Raw genomic sequence first — 20,899 nt, 5'->3', positions numbered from 1 at the left:
TTAATCTACCATGAACATTAGAGTGTGTTCATTTCTTCTAAGTGAGCAAACGTATAAATCCCACAGAGGGTCGAATAATGATTTCACTTCTTCTTTTTCATTGGATTGAGCTGGTTTTCCTTCATGGTTTTGTTCTTCCCAAACAGGAACCTGTGAAGTCAGAGGAGGCGAGAGAAATGGCCAACCGGATCAATGCCTTTGGTTACTTGGAGTGCTCAGCCAAGACGAAGGATGGTGTGAGGGAGGTGTTTGAGATGGCCACCAGGGCGGCGCTACAGGCCAAGAAACGAGGCAGAAAGAGTGGCTGCCTTCTGCTATAGAGTGTCAAGTTACACAGGTTAGGGAGGACAGAAGGAAAGGATCCTTGCCAACAAAATCATTCCTCCTGTTTCTACGTTGTCACCATGCTGTGCAGAATTGAATGGGTCCTTTTCAGGAATAAGGGAGAAAATCAAACTAGGTCAAAAGGGGAGTGTAAGCATTCATGTCCAAGGTTTAATCTGCCTTTAATCTGTAATCATATCTTTGGATTCATCAAACCTAAAATCAAGAGAACATGGAAAGAAGGAACCATCTCTCTTAAAGAGGTGCGTTGGGATTTCCAGACCTATGAAGTGGTCTCCGTTATTCTAAATTGCAGCCTGATGGTCTGTACACGAGCCCATCTTTAGAACTGATCCATCCCAGGTGTTCAGTACATTCACAGCTGTGTACCATATGAACAAGTTTCTGGAGGACTTGGCTTGTGGCGTTTCTTTCAGTTAACATCCTATTAGTCTGTACTTTTGTCATTTCCTTTATTTCTCTGCAATGACCATCCAACTCTATACAGACCTGATTTCCTCCTTTATGATGATGAAGTAACCTGTCGCTGCAGGTTCACATTCAAAATCCACACTACCGCTCAAAAGTACAAGTTGCCAAATGTCAAATTAAATAATTCAATAAAAATCACACTTTTATTCTTTATTATTGATATTAAAAAGTTAGAAATAATGATTTTTGCAAAAATAATTGAGTCTTTCCAGCATTCTACCATCAGTTTGCTGACATTTTAGTTCATTCTTCCAGAAGCTCCCAGTTTAATGTGGGTGAGAGTGGACTGAGATCCAATGACTGTGCTGGGTTCTCAGCTGCTTCTGTATAGTTTAGTCATTCTATGGCTCACTGTGCTGTTGCAGTCAGTCAGCATCCACAGGATCCGATGTTGTCCTGAATTTCCCAGAATTTCCCACTTCACCCCAAAGACCTCCAAAACTTTTACAAAGTGCCACTTGACAGGTGGCAGGCACACCTCCACGATCCTTCAGTCTTTGTCTCAGAAATATTCTTTTTGACCCAAATACCTCTGTTAGGTTTATCTGTTCATAAAACTTTCTCCCTGACTTCCTCTGTCCAACATCTGTTCTTTTTTCCCCACGTTATTTCTAAAGCACTTTAAAAACAACATAACAGCTGACCAAAGTGCTGTACAGAAAATAAGAGAACAAAAGAATAAATCAGTAAAAGTACATACAAAGGGTAAGAAGACGACAACTCTCACTGGGTTAAAAGCCAGGTGTGTGAGTTAAAAGTTGTGTTTTTAAACGGGTTTTAAAAACAGTGAGGGATGGAGCCTGCCTGACCTCCAGAGGCAGCTCATCCCACATTTTGGGAGCCAAAGCTGCAGAAGCTGGGTCTCCTTTGGATTTATAAAAGCACCTGGTTAGCTGATGTAAGAGCATGTGACGGCATGTAAGGGTGAAGCAGCTCAGGGGCAAAACCATTAAGAGAATTAAAAACAAAATAATTTTAAAATGGATTCAAAACCTTTACCCATCTATTCATTTTATAAGGTGGTCTCTTTTTTCCCCACTGTTTTTAAGCAGGCATTCCTGATCTGCTTCTCAGCTCTTGTTGTTTAGTGTTTAACAGGTGTTGTTCTCAGACAGCAGACTCATGTATTTGGCCTGCTGCTCAGTTGGGCTGTTCTATAAAGGGAATAATATTGTGTACAATGTTCTGGGCAGTTTCCTGCATGCAATAGCGTTCACTTTCATAGCACATTATGGTTGAACACACAAAGGATGATGTTTCAGTTACTCAGCTAGCTAAAAGTTTAAAAATGTAATGAATTAACATTCTAACATGATAAACTTGAATTAGTAACAACATGCCATTGGAACACTGTGTGCTAAAAATCGGCCTTTCTACTCCAATACAGGTATTCCAATAAAATTACAGTAATGCATGATTACATTAGTTGTGTATGATGTAGTCATAGACTGTGGTTCATTTCTGACTTTTTGTTTTTCAAAATAAAAGTCTGCGCTTCTCTTTCAAAACAAGGACTTTGTGTGATGCCAAACCTTGTGTGTAAGATTAAATTACCAGTGTTTTGTACAACTTTTCAAAATTTGATTGCTCGATTTTGTTTTTCAAGTCATTAAACTGATGTGGACTGTCTAACACTGTATGTAGTTGGCTATAGAAGCGCTAACAAAGGCAAATGATCCTGAACAGAGTTTTTGTTAACTGTCAGATATTAAAGAGGCCTCGGTGTACCTCTGACACAGAGGAGTGGATGTTTATAGAAGAAAGGATTGTGTTCGAGTCGAGCAGTTCCAGTTTTAATGCCACACCTCCATGTTTCTGATCCGGTCTTGTTCACCTGCTGTCTTGAAGAGTTAATATAATGTACAATTTCTACAACACTAATTCCATCAGTGCTACAGTTAGACTGTAACTAGAAGGCTTTTAAGACTGGACACACTTGGTAAAGAACAGTGTTTCTCTTCTAATATCTTTGTGTTGTACTGATGGAATTAGGGCTCTGGAAATTTACATTATGCTACTTTAAAGCATGTTGTGAGGCTAATATGTAACTCATTATTTAAGTACAAGTTTGAACATTTATAGTGTACCTATATGTTTTGTTTTTCTTTCCTGCTCTGCATTCCATTGTATGCTATTTTAACTATGGGATATTCCATCAGCTTACTTTTGTATTATTTGCACATAGCTTCAAATGTCTGTGTCATATAAAAACACACAATGTCCAAATTCTGAAATGCAAAATGCAAGGATCTTCTATAGGATTGGTTATTTGTAAGCAAAATATTCTTTTATATCCAGTAGTCTTTTGTAAAGTTTTCTAAAGGAAATACATTTGAGAATGACCAAATCTGCTGTGTGTGTCACTTCTCATGTGTTTTGTCCTCTTACCCACTTAAGAGTGTCCAAGTCTTGGCTCAAGATGGTGAGCATGATGGTCTGTGTAGATGTCCATGTGTCTGCAAACGTATAACAGGAACATATTCCCCATCGATGCTATAACCTCATCAATAGCCAAGTTTAATCCCAACTCCATACTGCAAACATTCAACTGTTATAATATTCAAGTATTCCAGATAAGCAATGAGTCTAGTTTTGCCTCACAAAGGAAAAATAACATAAAAACCACAGTGTAATTACTGGCCAACACTTGGCAGACTTATGATGTAAGTGTGTGTGAGCCCCACATTTAAGGGCTTTAGATGCAGAGAGATGCAGAGAGGCTGGAGAAGGTTATGAAAGCCATTCTAAAAACCTGACAGTTTAGCAGTTCAGCGGATAAAATGACTGTTGCTGTTTTTTCAAAAACAATGCACTGCACATCAAACCTCATCCCAAAAATGACATATGGTGGAGGAAGCATGTTTTGGGATCGACGCCTGATCTCTTCATCCTCAAATATATTCCATTGTGGACACAGACAACTGGAGACCCCGAGGAGTCATTACTTTAAAGTCTGACACTAGTGGGCATGCAAGTGGAAGTACATCTGAGGCTTTACAGTCATTAAAGGAACAATAAATTGAATCAATGAGTCTGATTATTTGCACTGGATCTAGCGAGCGATTCACAAGTTGAATCTTAGGACAGTTTGATGAAATAAGATAAATTACCCAAAGCATGGATGTAAATTAATATCAGAATTATTCAAAAAAAAATCAGGGAGGCCTGTGCTTAACCCACATGAGGTGGTGTAGCATGATGCGATGATATTTTATAATCAAGATATTCCATAACTGTTGATGAACTGAAACACCTCGCAGAAGGACTGGTCCAAAGTTGTTCTTCGTTACTGTGCAAGTGTCACGAGCAACTGTAGAAAAACCTGTGATGAAGACTGGTCCAGTGAACACTCGTTAAGATTTTACAACAGAAAGCACCAATAAATAAAGATGAACTCGCAAGTTCCACTTTATTGCTGTGAGGAATCTCAAAACATTCTTCTTTTGGAGTGTTATATGTGTATATTGTCGTATATATCACTGTGTAAACAGTTTTTCAGCTGTACCAAACACAGCTCCACGCTCTGTCAGGTTTATGTGACCAGTGCTGGATCCCACAAACCACCCGCCTACACAGCAAATATCCATGTGTGCTTTACTCTAATGAGGTTGCTTATCTTCTCTTTGAGCTCTACATACTCAAAAGAATAACATAACATATTTTTCTTCTCTACATTTTTATCCTATAGACTTGCAGTATATAAGGAGATGACTAGATTTGAATCAAGTATGATTACTGCATTTAATGGGTGGAAGTGCAGAAACTGAAATTGCACTTTGAACTTAAAAGGTCGTACTATGACTATAGATAATATAGAGCATATTTACTCTGAGGTCTGCATGACACCTGCAAAGTGTTGTGCATGATAACTCTTACATGTCATTCTTAGATCCAGCACTCATGTGGTTCAGCCATCCTCTGAACCACTCACCTGCAGTTATCAGGCTGAACCCACTGAACAAAACTGCATGAAAAACACCTGTGAAATATAATAACTCACTATATTTAATATTAACATGTTGTACAATAAAGTGTATGACTTTTCTGAAGAAACACTAAAGAAAAGTTCACATTTTTATGATGTTTCTTGCAACTGTAAATGTGAACAACAATGTTGGCACCACATGACATATGGTGCCTCAGGCACAGTGAGTAATCTTCATCTTCGTTCTATAATATCTGGTGGAGTCCTGTCACAAAGTCCTGATAGTACGGCTCTGAAATGATAACAAAAAGAGAACTAAGGCAGTGAGCTGGTTTTTTGACTGGACATTTTGCAAACACCCACAAACCTGTGTCAGGGTCAATGTACGAGTGTCTTATGAGAAAGTCCAAGACTACCATGGCAGAGTTGGGTTTGAAGTCATCAGTGACCAGCAGTTCCTTCACCTGAAACAAGATGCTATATTTTATATCTTTGTGTCATCTATATCTCAACCCATGCAGTACTGGCTCCTAGAAGCTGAATTCCCAAATTATAGTATGAGAAAAACACTAACCTTATCTATGGGGAGGAGGTAAAACTCCTGCACCTCTCCATCCCCTATTATGGGCTTAAACTCCAAAGGAAGTTCCAAATCAAAGACAAACTGGCTTTCTGGAAACACACCCTCTTCATCCTCATATGTGTAGCTTGAAAATAAAATAAAACAAAGGCAGCTAAATTGTCTCTTTGAAAATCCAATTATGTAACTAACTGTTTCATAAAGCAATGATTCTCCAGAACAGGAGGTTCTTCCAGAGGTGTCACTGTGAGGCTGTGATCCAGCCACACCAAAGCTGCAGTATATCAACACCAGTACCGGTGCCCTTCTACCATTCTGACTACTAAAACGCATGTTTTCTTATACCCAGTATTTAATTCATTTTTATCACACTATTCCAATTAATGCAAAAACAGTGTTCACAGACTTGTGTTTGTTCTGCCTGTTATAGCAACACGATCGAGCTGCAGCTGCTGAGAGGTTCTAAGCAGCTGCGCAGGCTTTGAAGTGACAGATCTGTAGATCACAATCAAACAATCAACAATCAAAAATACAATGTAGAAATGTAAAAAGATATTGCAAATAAAAATAGTTCTGGTTTTATAGACAGAAGCTGTTTGATGGTTTTCTGTGGTACATCACAGCGGAATGAGCCTTTTCCACAGTGACTCCTGTTACTGTCCAGCAACAAATATACTGATAGAAATAACAAATTCAACTTCCACATTTTGTATACATACATACATGTATGTATGTATGTATGTATGTATGTATGTATGTATGTATATATATATATATATATATATATATATATATTAGGGGTGCAACGATACACAAAATTCACGGTTCGGTTCGGTTCGATACTTTGGTGTCACGGTTCGATATTTTTTCGATACAAAAAAAATGTTCATGCCTTTTTAATTTGTCATTTATTAAAATTATAAATATATATTTTAACTCAAAAGTACAGTTTTTAAATTTAACCCTAACCCTTGTGCGTGTTTTTTATTTTGACAGCGAATGCGCACCTGCGGACCACTTATGTGCAGCCCTGGTTATTTAGCTCGTCATATTGCAGCCACAGAAATTCTTTTGTCCATGAAACCATAAAGCTGCACTTTCTTTTTGCCTTATAGTCTGATTTGTCATAACTTCTCCGTTTTGTGGTAAGCTTTTCTTTGGCTGTCACTTCTTCACCCTGACCTGTCTTATTTGGCTCAGCAGAACTAAAATATATATGCTGCTGGTTTTACACACGCACTCACATAAGCTCAGCGATTCTCTGCGCGATCAACCTCTCACATGTTTAAGCTTGCTGCGGGAGATTTCACTTGTCATGTTTGCATAGTAAGCTAACGATTAATAAGACGATGTCAGAGGAATTGGTGCACAAATTATCATCACTCACAGATCAGTGCTGTCGCTCTCTATACACAGTTCGCACGATTGCAAAGTGAAAGCAAAAAAACAAGCGCATATTGAAACGCGATTTCAATATGTCACATATTGACAGTGGCTCACCGATGCCAATGACATAAATACCCAGCTACATTTCTGAAAGAATGCAAAAGCATTGACATATATTTTTCCTTCCTACAATAGCCCGACGGGCAGGGAAGAGATAGATTTTGGTAGCCCGACTGAAAAAATTGCTAGCCCCAGGACGTCGGGCTAGCGATATTGCGAGCCCTGTATCTGATTGAGGAATCACTCATCTTTGGAAAAGAGAGTTTATTACAGAGAAATGGCTCTTTCCAAAATAAAAGCTATACTATCCGCTTCTTCTGGGCTATATTCTCAGCAGCATAAGGAGAATCTGAATGAGGGTGGGGGAGGTCCATGTTGCAAGGAGAGCTTAACTTCTGTCTTGCTAGCTTGCCCTGCGCTCTTCCTTCTGACTATGCTGTCTGTGTTGAGCGCTCAGTGGATCTGCGCTCGACAGTGCAGCCTAGGCGGAGTAGTCGAACGCAGATTCACTGAGCGCTCAACACAGACAGCATCGTCAGAAGGAAAGTTGATAAAATAAATTACAAATGTTATATTGTTCGATACATATGCGTACCGAACCGAAAGCACTGTATCGAACGGTTCAATATCGATACGAATATCGTTGCACCCCTAATATATATAGGAGCAGAGGATCGCAAGTTCGATCCCCGCCTGGGGCGTCTGTATCCAGTAAGGGTCCTAAGGCTAGACCCCATGCTAAGTGAGCCTACTGCAGACATGAGCGGGACACATAAATATGAAGGCATGCCGGCTCGGTCGTCGCCCGGATCAACGAGGTCCGCGTCAGGTGTTGAGGAACCAGGGCACCCTGACGAGAAGCGGGCTACTAGAGACGAAAACAGGGCGTTGTTGGAATGCTACTACGCAAGTAACCCTGGCGGAATTGGTTACATGAATAGGATGAGGGACCTATGGATTCTTCGATACCCAACATCCACAATGACGGCGAAACAACTAGTAGCTCAGTGTTCCAACATTCGAAAGAAGGGACTACTCTCACAGCTAGAGATTGACGAGGTACAACATAAATGCTACGGCAAGGGGGAGCCAGGACGCCAGGTCAGGGGGGAGATTGGGTACAAAGCCCCAAGTGCGATAGGAGAAGGATCGTTGAGTGCGAGAGGAACTGACCTGAAAGATAGGATCATGGCCAAGCTTGAAACCTGGATCCCCCGTAGCCGGTTACCAAGATTACGTGAAGTACCCTCAGAAGGTCTGCTAGATGATGTTAATGCAGCACTACGGATGATACCTACAGCCACGCTTACCGACACTAACAAGCTGATCTACAATACGGCAGCAGTGATCAGTGAGATGCTTGGCTACAAGTTGAACAGCCACAAGGGGCAGTACCCTCCATGGAGAAGGAGGCTAGAGGGCAAGATCAAATTAGCACGGAGGGAGGTTAGCCAACTAACAGAATTGCAGAAAGGTGCGACAAAGAAGGTGCATAAAAAAAGTACAGCAAGCTGTCCATACCTGAGGCCTTGGAAACTGCCAAGCAAAGATTCACAGCCTTGGCCAGCTGCTTGAGGAGGTACACAAGAGATAGAAGGCAGGAGAATAAACCAGCTGTTCTCCACAGAACCAGCAAAGGTGTACTCTCAGTGGCAAGGGAACAATAAGAGAACAGCACCACCAAGGCTGGAGACGGAGCAATACTGGAAGAGCATATGGGAGAAGGACACAACCCATAACAGCAATGCTCAGTGGCTAGTGGATCTGAGGGCAGACCACAGCAACCTCCCTGAACAGGGTCCAGTAACCATCACGGTGGCAGACATCCAAGCAAGGGTCTCTAGTATGAAGAGTTGGACAGCACCAGGCCCCGACATGGTTCACGCCTACTGGCTGAAGAAGCTGACTGCCCTCCACGAGCATCTGGCAGCACATATGAACCAGCTGCTAGTTGACGAGAGACACCCGGAATGGCTAACCAAAGGTCGGACGGTCCTGATCCTCAAGGACCCCAAGAAGGGATGGGTCCCATCCAACTACCGACCAATAACCTGCCTCAGTACTACATGGAAGCTCCTGTCAAGCATCATATCGGCTAAGATGAACAGGCACATGGGTCAATACATGAGCGGGGCACAGAAAGGGATTGGCAAGAATACCAGAGGCGCAAAACACCAGCTACTGGTAGACAGAACAGTCAGCCGAGACTGCAAGACCAGGGTCACCAACCTGTGCACTGCCTGGTTGGTTACAAGAAGGCTTATGACTCAATGCCCCACAGCTGGATACTGGAATGCCTAGAATTGTACAAGATCAATGGGACCCTGAGAGCCTTCATCAGGAACTCAATGGGGATGTGGCGTACAACACTAGAGGCCAACTCCAAGCCCATAGCACAAGTCACCATCAAGTGCGGGATCTACCAAGGAGATGCTCTGTCCCCACTGCTGTTCTGCATAGGCCTGAACCCCCCTCAGTGAGATCATTAACAAGACTGGCTACGGATACCGACTATGGAACGGAGCAGTTGTCAGCCACCTCCTGTACATGGATGACATCAAGCTGTACGCCAAGAGTGAACGAGACGTTGATTCACTGATCCACACGACCAGGATATACAGCAATGACATCGGGATGTCATTCGGGCTGGAGAAGTGTAGTCGGATGATAACAAAGAGAGGGAAGGTAGTCAGAACTGAGGGGATCGAACTACTAGAAGGCAACATTGCAGACATAGAGGTAGGGATGGGTATCGTTTAGGTTTTATCCGATACCGGTGCCAAATCGGTACTTTTGAAACGGTGCCGGTGCTTAAACGGTGCTCGAACCGGTGCTTAAAGAATGGAGAACACAAACTTTGTCCAAAAACCTCTCATGTTCAGCTGGGTTTTTTGTAAAAAGATAACAATGTGTGCCTTTTCTGCAGCTATGTGGCATATATGGCATCACTCTTGGCTGGAAGCAGTGCTTAATCAATGGAAAAAACACAAACTTTGTCCAAAAACCTCTCATGTTTAACTGTTTCCCACTTTTTCTTTGGTCATTTTAGCCTTTTTGGCCAGGGTGAAGGGAGTATCTGCCATCAAACAAGAAGACAGCCGCATGTAGCTATGATGATGTTTGCTAGTTCACCTCACATGCATTAATGTAATAACGTGGTTAGCCTACTCAACGTAAATTACACACAAACAACATGAAGCTACTCACGCAGAGAAGAACGGCTGCTGCTGCATCATCATCCGTCATCATTTCTGCTACACTGGCAGGGCTAGGGGCTAGGACTCTATTCTTCGGGTTTTTGGGGGATGTTGCTCTGGGTCCGATAACTGGCAACCCACCCGACGTGCACGGTGTGAGGTCTCGCAGCAAGCTATCAAATACGGCGCATTTCTGGGCTTTTTAAAAAAAACGCTATGCGTCGCCAGGTGTTTCATCGGATTTGAGGTGTTACCTCCTTTGCACAGTATCACAGTATCAGCTTAAAGCACTTGTTGCAGGCTGCTGAGTTTGCTTATTTTGCTGTGAAGTACAGCCAGACTTTTGACCGCTTCGCCTTGGACATTTTTAATCTGTAGCTCTGCTCTAACAGAACGTACGTACCCGGCCCCGCCTACTATCCTCGGAAACGTAAAATGATTGGCTAGAAGTGTATCACAGCTCAGGAAAAAAAAGCACCGAAATAAAGCACCGAAATGTGCGCTGCTTTTCGGTCTGGTTACTACCGTTTATGTCAGAACCGGTGCCACCGGTACCCATCCCTGTGTAAAGATGCCCCTGAGATAATCCAGCACATAACAGCAGGGTGCAAGATGCTAGCAGGCAGGGCATACATGGAATGCCATAACCAAGTGGCCAGCATAGTATACAGAAACATCTGTGCCGAGTATGGCCTGGAAGTTCAGAGGTCAAAATGGGAGACGCCCCCAAGGGTGGTGGAGAATGACCGAGCTAAGATCCTGTGGGACTTCCAGATACAGACGGACAAAATGGTGGTGGCTAACCACCACAAAACATAGTGGTGGTAGACAAACAGAAGAAGACGGCCGTAGTGATCGATGTAGCGGTTCTGAATGACAGCAACATCAGAAAGAAGGAACACGAGAAACTTGAGAAATACCAAGGGCTCAGAGAAGAGCTCGAGAGGATGTGGAAGGTGAAGGTAACGGTGGTCCCTGTGGTAATCGGAGCACTAGGTGCGGTGACTCCCAAGCTAGGTGAGTGGCTCCACCAGATCCCGGGAACAACATCGGAGATCTCTGTCCAGAAGAGCGCAGTCCTGGGAACAGCTAAGATACTGTGCAGGACCATCAAGCTCCCAGGCCTCTGGTAGAGGACCCGAGCTTGAAGGATAAACCGCCCGCAGAGGGTGAGCTAGGTGTTTTTTTTATATATATATATATATATATATATATATATATATATATATATATATATATATATCTCCACAGCCCCATCCCCCTTATTATGTGGGGATCTGGAGGCTCTGTTTTTGCCTTTTGATCTGTTACTGTGTAATCACTGTTAGTTGGAGTCTTTTCGGGAGATATGTCAGTAAGAAAACAAAGTGTAGACTACCCTTAGCGTTGTTCTTTAACCCCCTTCTTCTTAGCAGTGTATCAAGCTCACCTTACTGTTGCAACTGGACGAGCCTTCTTAGCTATGGCTGCTGGAACACAGGCTTCCTCCTGACACTCTTTGACCAGAGTGTGTTTGATGCCAACACCAGCAGCCAGCCCACCTGCTGCCTTTGAGGATACAAGCAATACGCTGAAGAAACTGAAGTGGAATAGCTTGACATGAGATGCTGCACCAATGCTTTCATCACACTGTCTCGTATGTCAGTGTTTCAGTCTATTCTTACCATGTTATCCAGGAGCCCAGGGTACGTCTGCTTGGTGTGGGAGCGCCGTGCCAACCACATACAAACCTCCTGACTGTCACTGACAGTGTAGCCATTGATATGAACTCCATACCGCTTCACCCCAAAGAGACCTGCAGTGTAGCAGCATGGTCTGCTCATACAGCTCAAACACAGGTATAATATAAAAGCCTGAGACGGTGCTCCAAAACCTACTTGTAGCTGCTCTTTCCATCCACATCAAAGGGCAGTCTGAAAATCTGGGCATTACACTGTATTTCTGAAAGAACAGATGTTTTAGTGTTATAAGTGAGAACATGTAAGTTGATTTAACCTTGAACATTTTTTCACACCTTCCACCTATATTTAAGACAGTGAAACTATCTTGCTTTGCCCTTTTCATTCCACCTGCTTATAACCATTCAGAGAAGTAAACAACTGAACCCAAAGCCAAAATGTAATGCAATGCAATTTGGTTAGCATGGTGGTTAGGACTCTTGCCACACAGCAAGAAGCTGCTGGGCTAGACTCCACCATCTGGCGGGGCTTTTCTTTATGAAGTTTGCATGTTCTCCTTGTGTCTGCATGGGTTCTCTCCAGGTTCTCCGGCTTCTTCCACCAGTCAAAGTCATGCAGTTAGTGGGATTATTTAAATAGATACATTTACATAATCCCATAATCCCACACAACATCCAGCCCTTTATGGGCTGGATGTTGTGTGGGATTGTGTAATTGTGTAATTGTGTAATTTTCTTCTCCTACAGTCAGATCAAACTGATGCTTTTCTACTTGGTCTTAAATCCTCATAAGCAGGGTTTTTAATCAAATACTGCTAAGGCATTACCTTTGCCTTCATTAACACTGTGCTAAATCTTGGAGCTAATTTGACCAGCACATGTCCTTTAACATGCACTTTAATAAAATATGTGGGAGTGCTTTTTTTTTTATTTGCAAGATATTGCAAAAAATTAGAAACATCATTTCTCAGAGTGATGTTGAAAAGCGTGTTCATGTTTATTAATTCTAGGCTGGACTATTATACTTTATTATTATCTGAGCAATCTAATCACTATATGCATGTGTATATATATATATATATATATATATATATATATATATATATATATATATTAGGGGTGCAACGATATTCGTATCGATATTGAACCGTTCGATACAGTGCTTTCGGTTCGGTACGCATATGTATCGAACAATACAACATTTGTAATTTATTTTATCAATTTTCCTTCTGACGATGCTGTCTGTGTTGAGCGCTCAGTGAATCTGTGTTTGACTACTCCGCCTAGGCTGCACTGTCCAGCGCAGATCCACTGAGCGTTCAACACAGACAGCATCGTCAGAAGGAAGAGCGCAGGGCAAGCTAGCGAGACAGAAGTTAAGCTCTCCTTGCAACAGGCAAATTGAACCTCATTCAGATCTGGCGTTTGGAATTATTTTGGTTTTCATGTGACATATGACCCTGAAGGTAAGCGAGTCATGGACTAAAGTAAAACAGTATGTTGGATGTGCCATGCAATGCTCAATTACATTGGTGTGAACTAGTGTGTTAGCGCAGTTAGCTCGTTAACGTGTTGGCCGTCTAGCCCCATGCACGGAGCGATGGGTGGTAGCTCGTTAACGGAGATTTGCCATGTTGTGGCGTTAAGGTCATTTCAACGAGATTAACCTGAAAGCACTAGTGGGAACACAACGAATATGACTGCACATTTACGCCGACATCATCCTAGTGCAAAGACAAGTGGAAGCAGACAACAAAAAGCAAGCATGCTACTAACTTTAGCCGAGTCATTTAGACAGCTGTTAGCACATGATTCTCCTTATGCTGCTGAGAATATAGCCCAGAAGAAGCGGATAGTATAGCTTTTATTTTGGAAAGAGCCATTTCTCTGTAATAAACTCTCTTTTCCAAAGATGAGTGATTCCTCAATCAGATACAGGGCTCGCAATATCGCTAGCCCGACGTCCCGGGGCTAGCGATTTTTTCAGTCGGGCTACCAAAATCTATCTCTTCCCTGCCCGTCGGGCTATTGTAGGAAAAATATATGTCAATGCTTTTGCATTCTTTCAGAAATGTAGCTGGGTAATTATGTCATTGGCATCGGTGAGCCACTGTCAATATGTGACATATTGAAATCGCGTTTGAATTTGCGCTTGTTTTTTTGCTTTCACTTTGCAATCGTGCGAACTGTGTATAGAGAGCGACAGCACTGATCTGTGAGTGATGATAATTTGTGCACCAATTCCTCTGACATCGTCTTATTAATCGTTAGCTTACTATGCAAACATGACAAGTGAAATCTCCCGCAGCTTAAACATGTGAGAGGTTGATCGCGCAGAGAATCGCTGAGCTTATGTGAGTGCGTGTGTAAAAGCATTTCAGTTCTGCTGAGCCAAATAAGACAGGTCAGGGTGAAGAAGTGACAGCCAAAGAAAAGCTTACCACAAAACGGAGAAGTTATGACAAATCAGACTATAAGGCAAAAAGAAAGTGCAGCTTTATGGTTTCATGGACAAAAGAATTTCTGTGGCTGCAATATGATGAGCTAAATAACCAGGGCTGCACATAAGTGGTCCGCAGGTGCGCATTCGCTGTCAAAATAAAAAACACGCACAAGGGTTAGGGTTAAATTTAAAAACTGTACTTTTGAGTTAAAATATATATTTATAATTTTAATAAATGACAAATTAAAAATGCATGAACATTTTTTTGTATCGAAAAAATATCGAACCGTGACACCAAAGTATCGAACCGAACCGAACCGTGAATTTTGTGTATCGTTGCACCCCTAATATATATATATATATATATATATATATATATACACATATATATATATTCACACTAGAGCCCAACTTCAAGCCAATATCACAAGTTAACATCAAGTGCGGGATCTACTGCTGTTCTGCATAGGCCTGAACCCCCTCAGTGACACCGTTAACAAGACTGGCTACAGATACTGGCTACAGAATGGAGCTGTTGCCACCTCCTCTACATGGATGAAATTAAGCTGTATGCCAAGAGTGAACGTGACATTGATTCATTGATCCACACCACCAGGATCTATCTACAGGAACGACATCGGAATGTTGTTAGGACTGGAGAAATGTAGTCTGATGATAACAATGGAAGGTAGCCAGAACTGACAGGATTGAACTACTAGAAGGCAACATTGCAGACATAGAGGACAGCTACAGGTATCTGGGGATCCCACAGGTAAATGGGAACCATGAAGAGGCCGCTAGGAAAGCTGCAACCACTGAGTACCTGCAGAGGGTCAGGCAAGTCCTGAGGAGTCAACTGAATGGTAAGAAAAAGATCCAGGCTATCAACACCCCGTGATCAGGCACCCTGCTCGGTTAATAAGCTGGCCAAAGGAGCCACTGACATCAAGACCAGGAAACTTCTGACCATGCATGGAGGGTTTCACCCCAAGTCCAGCACCCTGGGGCTGTATGTTAAGCGTAGGGAAGGAGGCCGGGGACTAGTGAGTGTCCACAGTCCAGGATGAGGCAACGAACATCCATGAATACATCAGGAAGAAGGGGGCCATCTTCCTGACTGCGTGCTCAGTGAATACCTCAGGCAGCAGAAACCCAAGAAAGTAAAGGAAGAGGAGAAACCATCATGGAAGGACAGGCCCCTGCACGGTATGTACCACTGGCAGATAGCGGAGGTGGCTGATATCCAGAAATCCTACCAGTGGCTGAAAAAGCTGGACTAGAAGACAGCACAGAGGCACTAATGAGGACTTCCAGGTTATACTCGGCACAGATGTTCCTGTATACTATGCCAGCCACTTGGTTATGGTGCTCCATGCCGGCTAGCATCTTGCACCCTGCTGTTATGTGCTGGATTGTCTCAGGGGCATCTTTACACAACCTGCATCTGGAGTCTTGCCTGGTGTGGTAGACCCCAGCCTCTATGTGCTCAGAGCTTGTTCCTGTGCTGCCATGATTAGTGCATCTGTGCTGTCTTTCAGTCCGGCTTTGTCCAGCCACTGGTAGGATTTCTGGATGTTAGCCACTTCCTCTATCTGCCTGTGGTACATACCGTGCAGAGGCCTGTCCCTCCATAATGGTGCCTCCTCTTTCTCTGCATTCTTGGGTTTCTGCTGCCTGAGGTATTCATTGAGCAAGTGAATGAAGGCTCTTAGGATCCTGTTGACCTTTTATAGTTCTAGGCATTCCAAGATCCAGGTGTGCGGCATCGAGCCACAGGCCTTCTTGTAATCAATCCAGACAATGCATAAGTTGGTCAGCCTGGTCTTGCAGTCTCAGGCAACTGCTCTGTCTACCAATAGCTCGCGTTTGGCTCCTCCTCTTGCCAATCCCTTTCTGTGCCCCGCTATCGAGCTATGTGTCTGTTCGTCTTAGCTGCTATGATGCTTGACAGGAGTTTCCATGTGGTACTGAGGCAGGTTATTGGCCGGTAGATGGATGGAACCGGTTCCTTCTGGGGGTTAACCATTCTGGGTGTCTCTCATCCACTAGCAGCTGGTTCATTTGTGCTGTCCAACTCTTCATACTGGAGACCTTTTCTTGGATGTCTGCCACTGTAATGGTTACTGGTCTCTGTTCAGGGAGGTTGCTGGGGTTTGCTCTTAGATCCACTAGCCACTGAGCATTGCCGTCATGTGTTGTGTCCTTCTCCCATATGCTCTTCCAGTATTGCTCAGTCTCTGTATACCTTGGATGGTTCTGCCTTCTATCTTTCTGGTGTACCTCTTAAAGCGGCTGGCCAAGGCTGTCAGTCTTTCCTTGGTAGTTTCCAAGGCCTCAGGTAGAGACAGCGTGCTGTACTTCTTAGGCACCTTCTTCATCGCACCATTTTGCAGCTCCTATAGTTGGCTAACTTTCCTCCGTGCTTCCTTGATCTTGGCCTTTAGCCTCCTTTTCCATGGACTGTACTGCTCCTTGTGGCTGTTCTACTTGTAGCCAAGCACCTCATTGATCACTGCTGCCATGATGTAGATCAGCTGGTTAGTTGCAGATGGTTGCAGTAGGTATGGTCCATAGTGCTGCATTCACATCACCTAGTAGATCCTCAAAGGGTATTTTACGTAGTCTTGGTAATCGGCTACAGAGAGTCCAGGTTTCAAGCTTTGCAATGTTCCTGTTTTTCAGGTCAGTTCCCAATCTCAGGTGGGCTGTTCCCCCCTTGCCGTTGCATGTGTGTGTGTGTATATAAAAAATAAAAATAAAAAAAATACTATTTTGCTATATCATATAGTACTCTGAAACTGAAGTGCATGATCCTGCTGTATAACCCATACAGCATGATAATGTTCTAATACACTTGCAAGTCATGACAAATGGTTTGCACTGCAGTTCTCATTGCCAAGGGTAGCACAACCAGTTCTTAGGTTTAGAGGACAAATGAACCTCTTTTCCACTAGTACCTACTCATCTTGAGTCAACTCAACTAGACTCAACTTGGATTAGGTTGTTTTCCAATATAACTGAATACCATACCAATATGTTCACACTGTGGGAGTTAGCTAGCTGGGAAAACCTCTTACCAGCTCACATCAAGAACATTTGTGTGGTAGCTATTACATCCTTGGAGACACAGCTTGTCCCTTGCAAAGCTTGTTCTTGAAACCATTTCATGACACTGGACATTTAAAAAAGAAAATCATTTGAGCATGGCTGGTTATTGATAATGCTTTCAGCAGACTGAAGGGAAGGTGCCGTTGCCTTCCTAGTCATGTCCCCACAAACGTACTCCTGTTTAATGTCACTATGAATTTTGACAATAAAGTTGTGTTCTGTCTCCATCTTTGTTTCTAAGTTTTATTTTTCCTGGTGACCAAGATTCAGTGATACAAATTAAATGTTAAAAGATACATTTAACTTGTTTGTGTTATGTTAAATCCTATTAAACACTAACAGAGTTATAGGAAATGCCGACACCAGTATGACACAGTTTCTTGATATACTGTTGCAATAACTAAAATGTGCAATATCTTCTGCATTGGCGCATCCAATAATATAGTGTTTTTTGTGATGACTTTACCTGGCGAAGAAGATTATTTCTTTTGGTTACTTTTTATTACAAATGAGCTGTCATTGCACCAAAATTTCACTGATAATTGTTTGGTTCATACTTTTTTCCTACTGGTGTTGTAACAGACAACCCCCCCCCCAAAAAAAAACAAAAAACAAAAAAAACTCACATACACAATGGTCACTGAATTCTTTATTATAGTCAGCAGCAAAATCCAAACGATTTACAATGTGCAAAATGAAGGCTGAAAAGTTAAACTATATACATTTATTGCATTCATGATGTAAAAATACTGGTGACTGCCAGTGCTACCCCTCAGCCTCCTACTAGCCACACCTATGGTATTAATTTCAAAATCCTACATTTTTGAGTTATTGCTTTCACAAGATTTTCAGAAAACTTGACCTCTGAGCTTTCAAGTCAAGGTCACTGAGATTTAAACCTGTCCCCGATTTTTAGTAGTTGCACCTATGGTTTCAATTTAAATGTCCTACGTGACTTCCTTCTTGAGTTATCACATTTACAAAATTAGGAGTCCATGCTGCACGCTCGCCAACAGGGTGACGACGATACCACATCAGCCTTTCATAGCTGAGGGGTAAAAATGTCACTCATGCTGGCAACTCATTGCCTGTACAAGCTCACCCAGCACAAAGAGGAATGCCTGGATGAAGGTAGCACTCTGTAATCTCCTTCCTCTGGAAGATGGCTTCTTGCTCCATTGCCTTACATCTCTCACTGAGAAGCAAATCGATTGTGCTGTTCATGGTGGGCCAGATTTAGGACACTGAGCATGCATCTCTTCAAGTACACTTGTCAGGTCCGGTTTGGTGTGGGTCCTCTTCCTCTTGCGAAAGGCAGAAATGGGAGATGGTTAATGAAAGCCAGTTTAACAACAATATTGTGGAAATGTACTTGGAGCTAAAAATATTTTGTTCTTGGAAGTGACTACTTGGAGTTAGAGTTGATAGTTAACCATCTAGGTTATTGTCTGCATATAGGAGACAATGGTATTACCTTTAAAATATTCTTGTGAGTTCAAAGTGAGGATAATTAGCATAAAAGACGCATTAACCCATAAAGAACTCACCATCCTCATTATGGTTTCCAACAATGCTGTAGCCGAGTCAAGCCCAATCTTCCTCCTGTTGCTTGCCGGTCAGTGCCTGCAGATGCAGTCCATTTGATTGAACCATTTCCAATCGAACCACTCTGACTGTGGTGGTCCTTGATGGTCCTGCAATCGCTTTTATATTTGATAGGTTTTTGTTGAGATTGCTCTTGTACGTCCTCTGGTATCCCTGAGCAGCCATCAGCTCACAGATCTCCTGGTACACATTCTCATTTCAGGTTGTTCTGCCTGGTTCCTGCTATCATCAGTCACCAAGACCAAATAAATATGCATATCATGATTGGTCTAAGGTATTGGTTTTTGCGTAGACACTTCCCCAATTACAAAAATGGCAGGTTTGATTTTTGTGAAGGACTTGCTTTTATGTGACATTGAGTCAGTGGTTCCCAAACTTTTTTTTTCCACTAGGCTCCTTTGTTTTACAAGAAAATCTTCGCACAGCCTCCTAAACTGCAGCCTATTTGTTGAATCAGAGGTTAGATCAATGAACTGTTCCTCCTTGGATGTGCTGAAGTCAGCAGGGGCTGTTCATCATATTTTCTTGTCTTTGGCTTGGAACGAAGTTAGTTTGGCGATGCTTCATCTTCTGCTTTGCATTTGCGTGGGAGCCCCCCCACAGCACTGAGTGATGTCACTGACTGGCAATCGGTGGAATGCAGTCTACCAATGTCACATTTTTGGATCGACTCTGCTCACTTGGAATCCCAACAGATAGTAAAAAAGTACCTGGAATAAGGAACTACTACCCAATGGAAAACCCAAAAAACCGAGTCGAGCCAAGTGGAGCCAAGTAGGTACTAGTGGAACAGAAATATGACTCTTCCCCCCCCCCCCCCCCCACACACACACACTTTTACTTAGGCCTAGGCACATAAAAACTAATGCTAAGAAAGGTGGCAAAAACGTTTTCAAAGCAGTGTTTATTGTAGGGCATAGGCCTAGAAATCAAAACACACTTTATAGCTGGAATTGGAGTCACAAAATTTTAAAAAAATTCACTTTCATGTTGGATTTAGAAAACAGGACAAATTGTATCACAAAACAGAGGACAGTGTAATCCACCCACAACGCCAAAGGTTTGTAGGAACCCTTCAGTTCCTACAAACACTACTTCCTCTACATTTGCGCGTACTTGAGTCTCAGATGTTGCAGTGAGGACACACTTGCAAACAATGTTCCCTCTAAGCTGCGCGCGTGCGCGGTCTCTGCACACAAAAAATCTGCGTTGCGCACAAAAAAAAATTACAATTGAAACTTAACAATTCTGTTTTGCAGTGTTAGTCAGTAAGTGACTGGCTGCGCCCGTGTAAGTGGGCTAAAGCAGTTAATTAAAAGTAGTCTAACATAAATGTAAATGCTGTAATTTGCTTATTTTAATAAACCATATAATTTGGATGGATTCGATGCTGGCGTGACCACAGTAGACATGTCTGCTGTGGGACCGCTCAGGGAGTTTGTGTGTTCGCTCAGACACATGAAAAATTAGAGGGAACGTTGCTTGCAAAGTTGAAAGGTTTTTAGTAAATTCTGACTTTGGCACAGGGCTGGGGGTCAGGCTTGGTTTTACAACTCGTGATACAGTTGGCCACGGGTAAAGAGTATGTAATGCTTCCAGTGAAAAACCACACAAAGACACGTTTGACTTGCGCGCCTCACCTCATCTCTCCATCCTTTAAGGCAGGTTAAAGAGGGCTCCTGTCTGAGAGCTTGCAGTACATGACTCACAGCCTCGGATCTCTTTTCGTACGAGTCCAGGCCGTGGCAGAGGGTCACTGCACCCTGGTGTGGCGGACTGAACACGTCTGGATAGCGTGCTAAAAGCGAAGCTACGTGAGGAGGTATCCAGCCGACCTGGGCTCCTTCAATCTCAAAACGAAAGCAGCTTGAACGACACGAACCTGTGGAGAGAAATATAGACGTGGTTACTTATCAAACTGCCTTCATCCGTTTCATCCTTTCTCTTACTGTCACCCGCATACCTGGTAAATAAAAGTTATTCATTTTACGGAGGAGCTGGAGTATGTTTTCTGCCCAAGAACAACTAGCCATTTTAAATGTCTTTAAATAACTGCACACACAACTCAGCTGCTAGCACTGTAGCCACTCTACTGCGCATG

The 20,899-nt window shown here is 42.8% G+C and overlaps 2 protein-coding genes across 3 annotated transcripts in view; one reads left to right on the top strand and one right to left on the bottom strand.

Moving 5' to 3' along the window:
• The window catches only part of LOC146684929 (rho-related GTP-binding protein RhoA-C), a 13,227-nt gene extending 10,064 nt beyond the window's left edge, over window positions 1-3,163 (top strand). For both annotated transcript variants that reach the window (XM_085443413.1, XM_085443412.1), the window contains exon 5: window positions 147-3,163. In XM_085443413.1, coding sequence (XP_085299539.1) covers window positions 147-320 — 174 coding nt within the window. In that variant the 3' untranslated portion in view covers window positions 321-3,163. The remainder of the gene's footprint in view (window positions 1-146) is intronic.
• Window positions 1,422-20,899, bottom strand: tpk2 (thiamin pyrophosphokinase 2). Its single transcript, XM_085443411.1, has 8 exons — window positions 20,762-20,899; window positions 20,439-20,680; window positions 11,842-11,905; window positions 11,629-11,759; window positions 11,394-11,512; window positions 5,316-5,448; window positions 5,109-5,205; window positions 1,422-5,033 (listed from the first exon to the last, which is right to left on the bottom strand). Exons 1-8 carry the CDS (start codon window positions 20,829-20,831, stop codon window positions 4,987-4,989), a joined length of 903 nt encoding a protein of 300 aa, XP_085299537.1. The 5' UTR covers window positions 20,832-20,899; the 3' UTR covers window positions 1,422-4,986.

Source organism: Copadichromis virginalis, linkage group LG20 (genome assembly GCF_057382275.1).
Source record: "Copadichromis virginalis isolate Kocher_CV1m ecotype Utaka linkage group LG20, C_Virginalis_male_GT1.1, whole genome shotgun sequence".
Taxonomy (NCBI): Eukaryota; Metazoa; Chordata; class Actinopteri; order Cichliformes; family Cichlidae; genus Copadichromis; species Copadichromis virginalis.
This window is presented reverse-complemented; position numbering and strand designations above follow the sequence as displayed.

What these genes read in the sequence shown, in the direction of transcription:
- tpk2 (XM_085443411.1), bottom strand. Translation starts at nt 20,831, where the DNA reads ATGGCTAGTTGTTCTTGGGCAGAAAACATACTCCAGCTCCTCCGTAAA. An exon ending in GATGGAAAGAGCAGCTACAA is followed by an intron (nt 11,760 to 11,841) that starts GTAGGTTTTGGA and finishes GCTACACTGCAG; the next exon opens with GTCTCTTTGGGGTGAAGCGG. An exon ending in CGTCCAGTTGCAACAGTAAG is followed by an intron (nt 5,449 to 11,393) that starts GTGAGCTTGATA and finishes TTTATTTTCAAG; the next exon opens with CTACACATATGAGGATGAAG.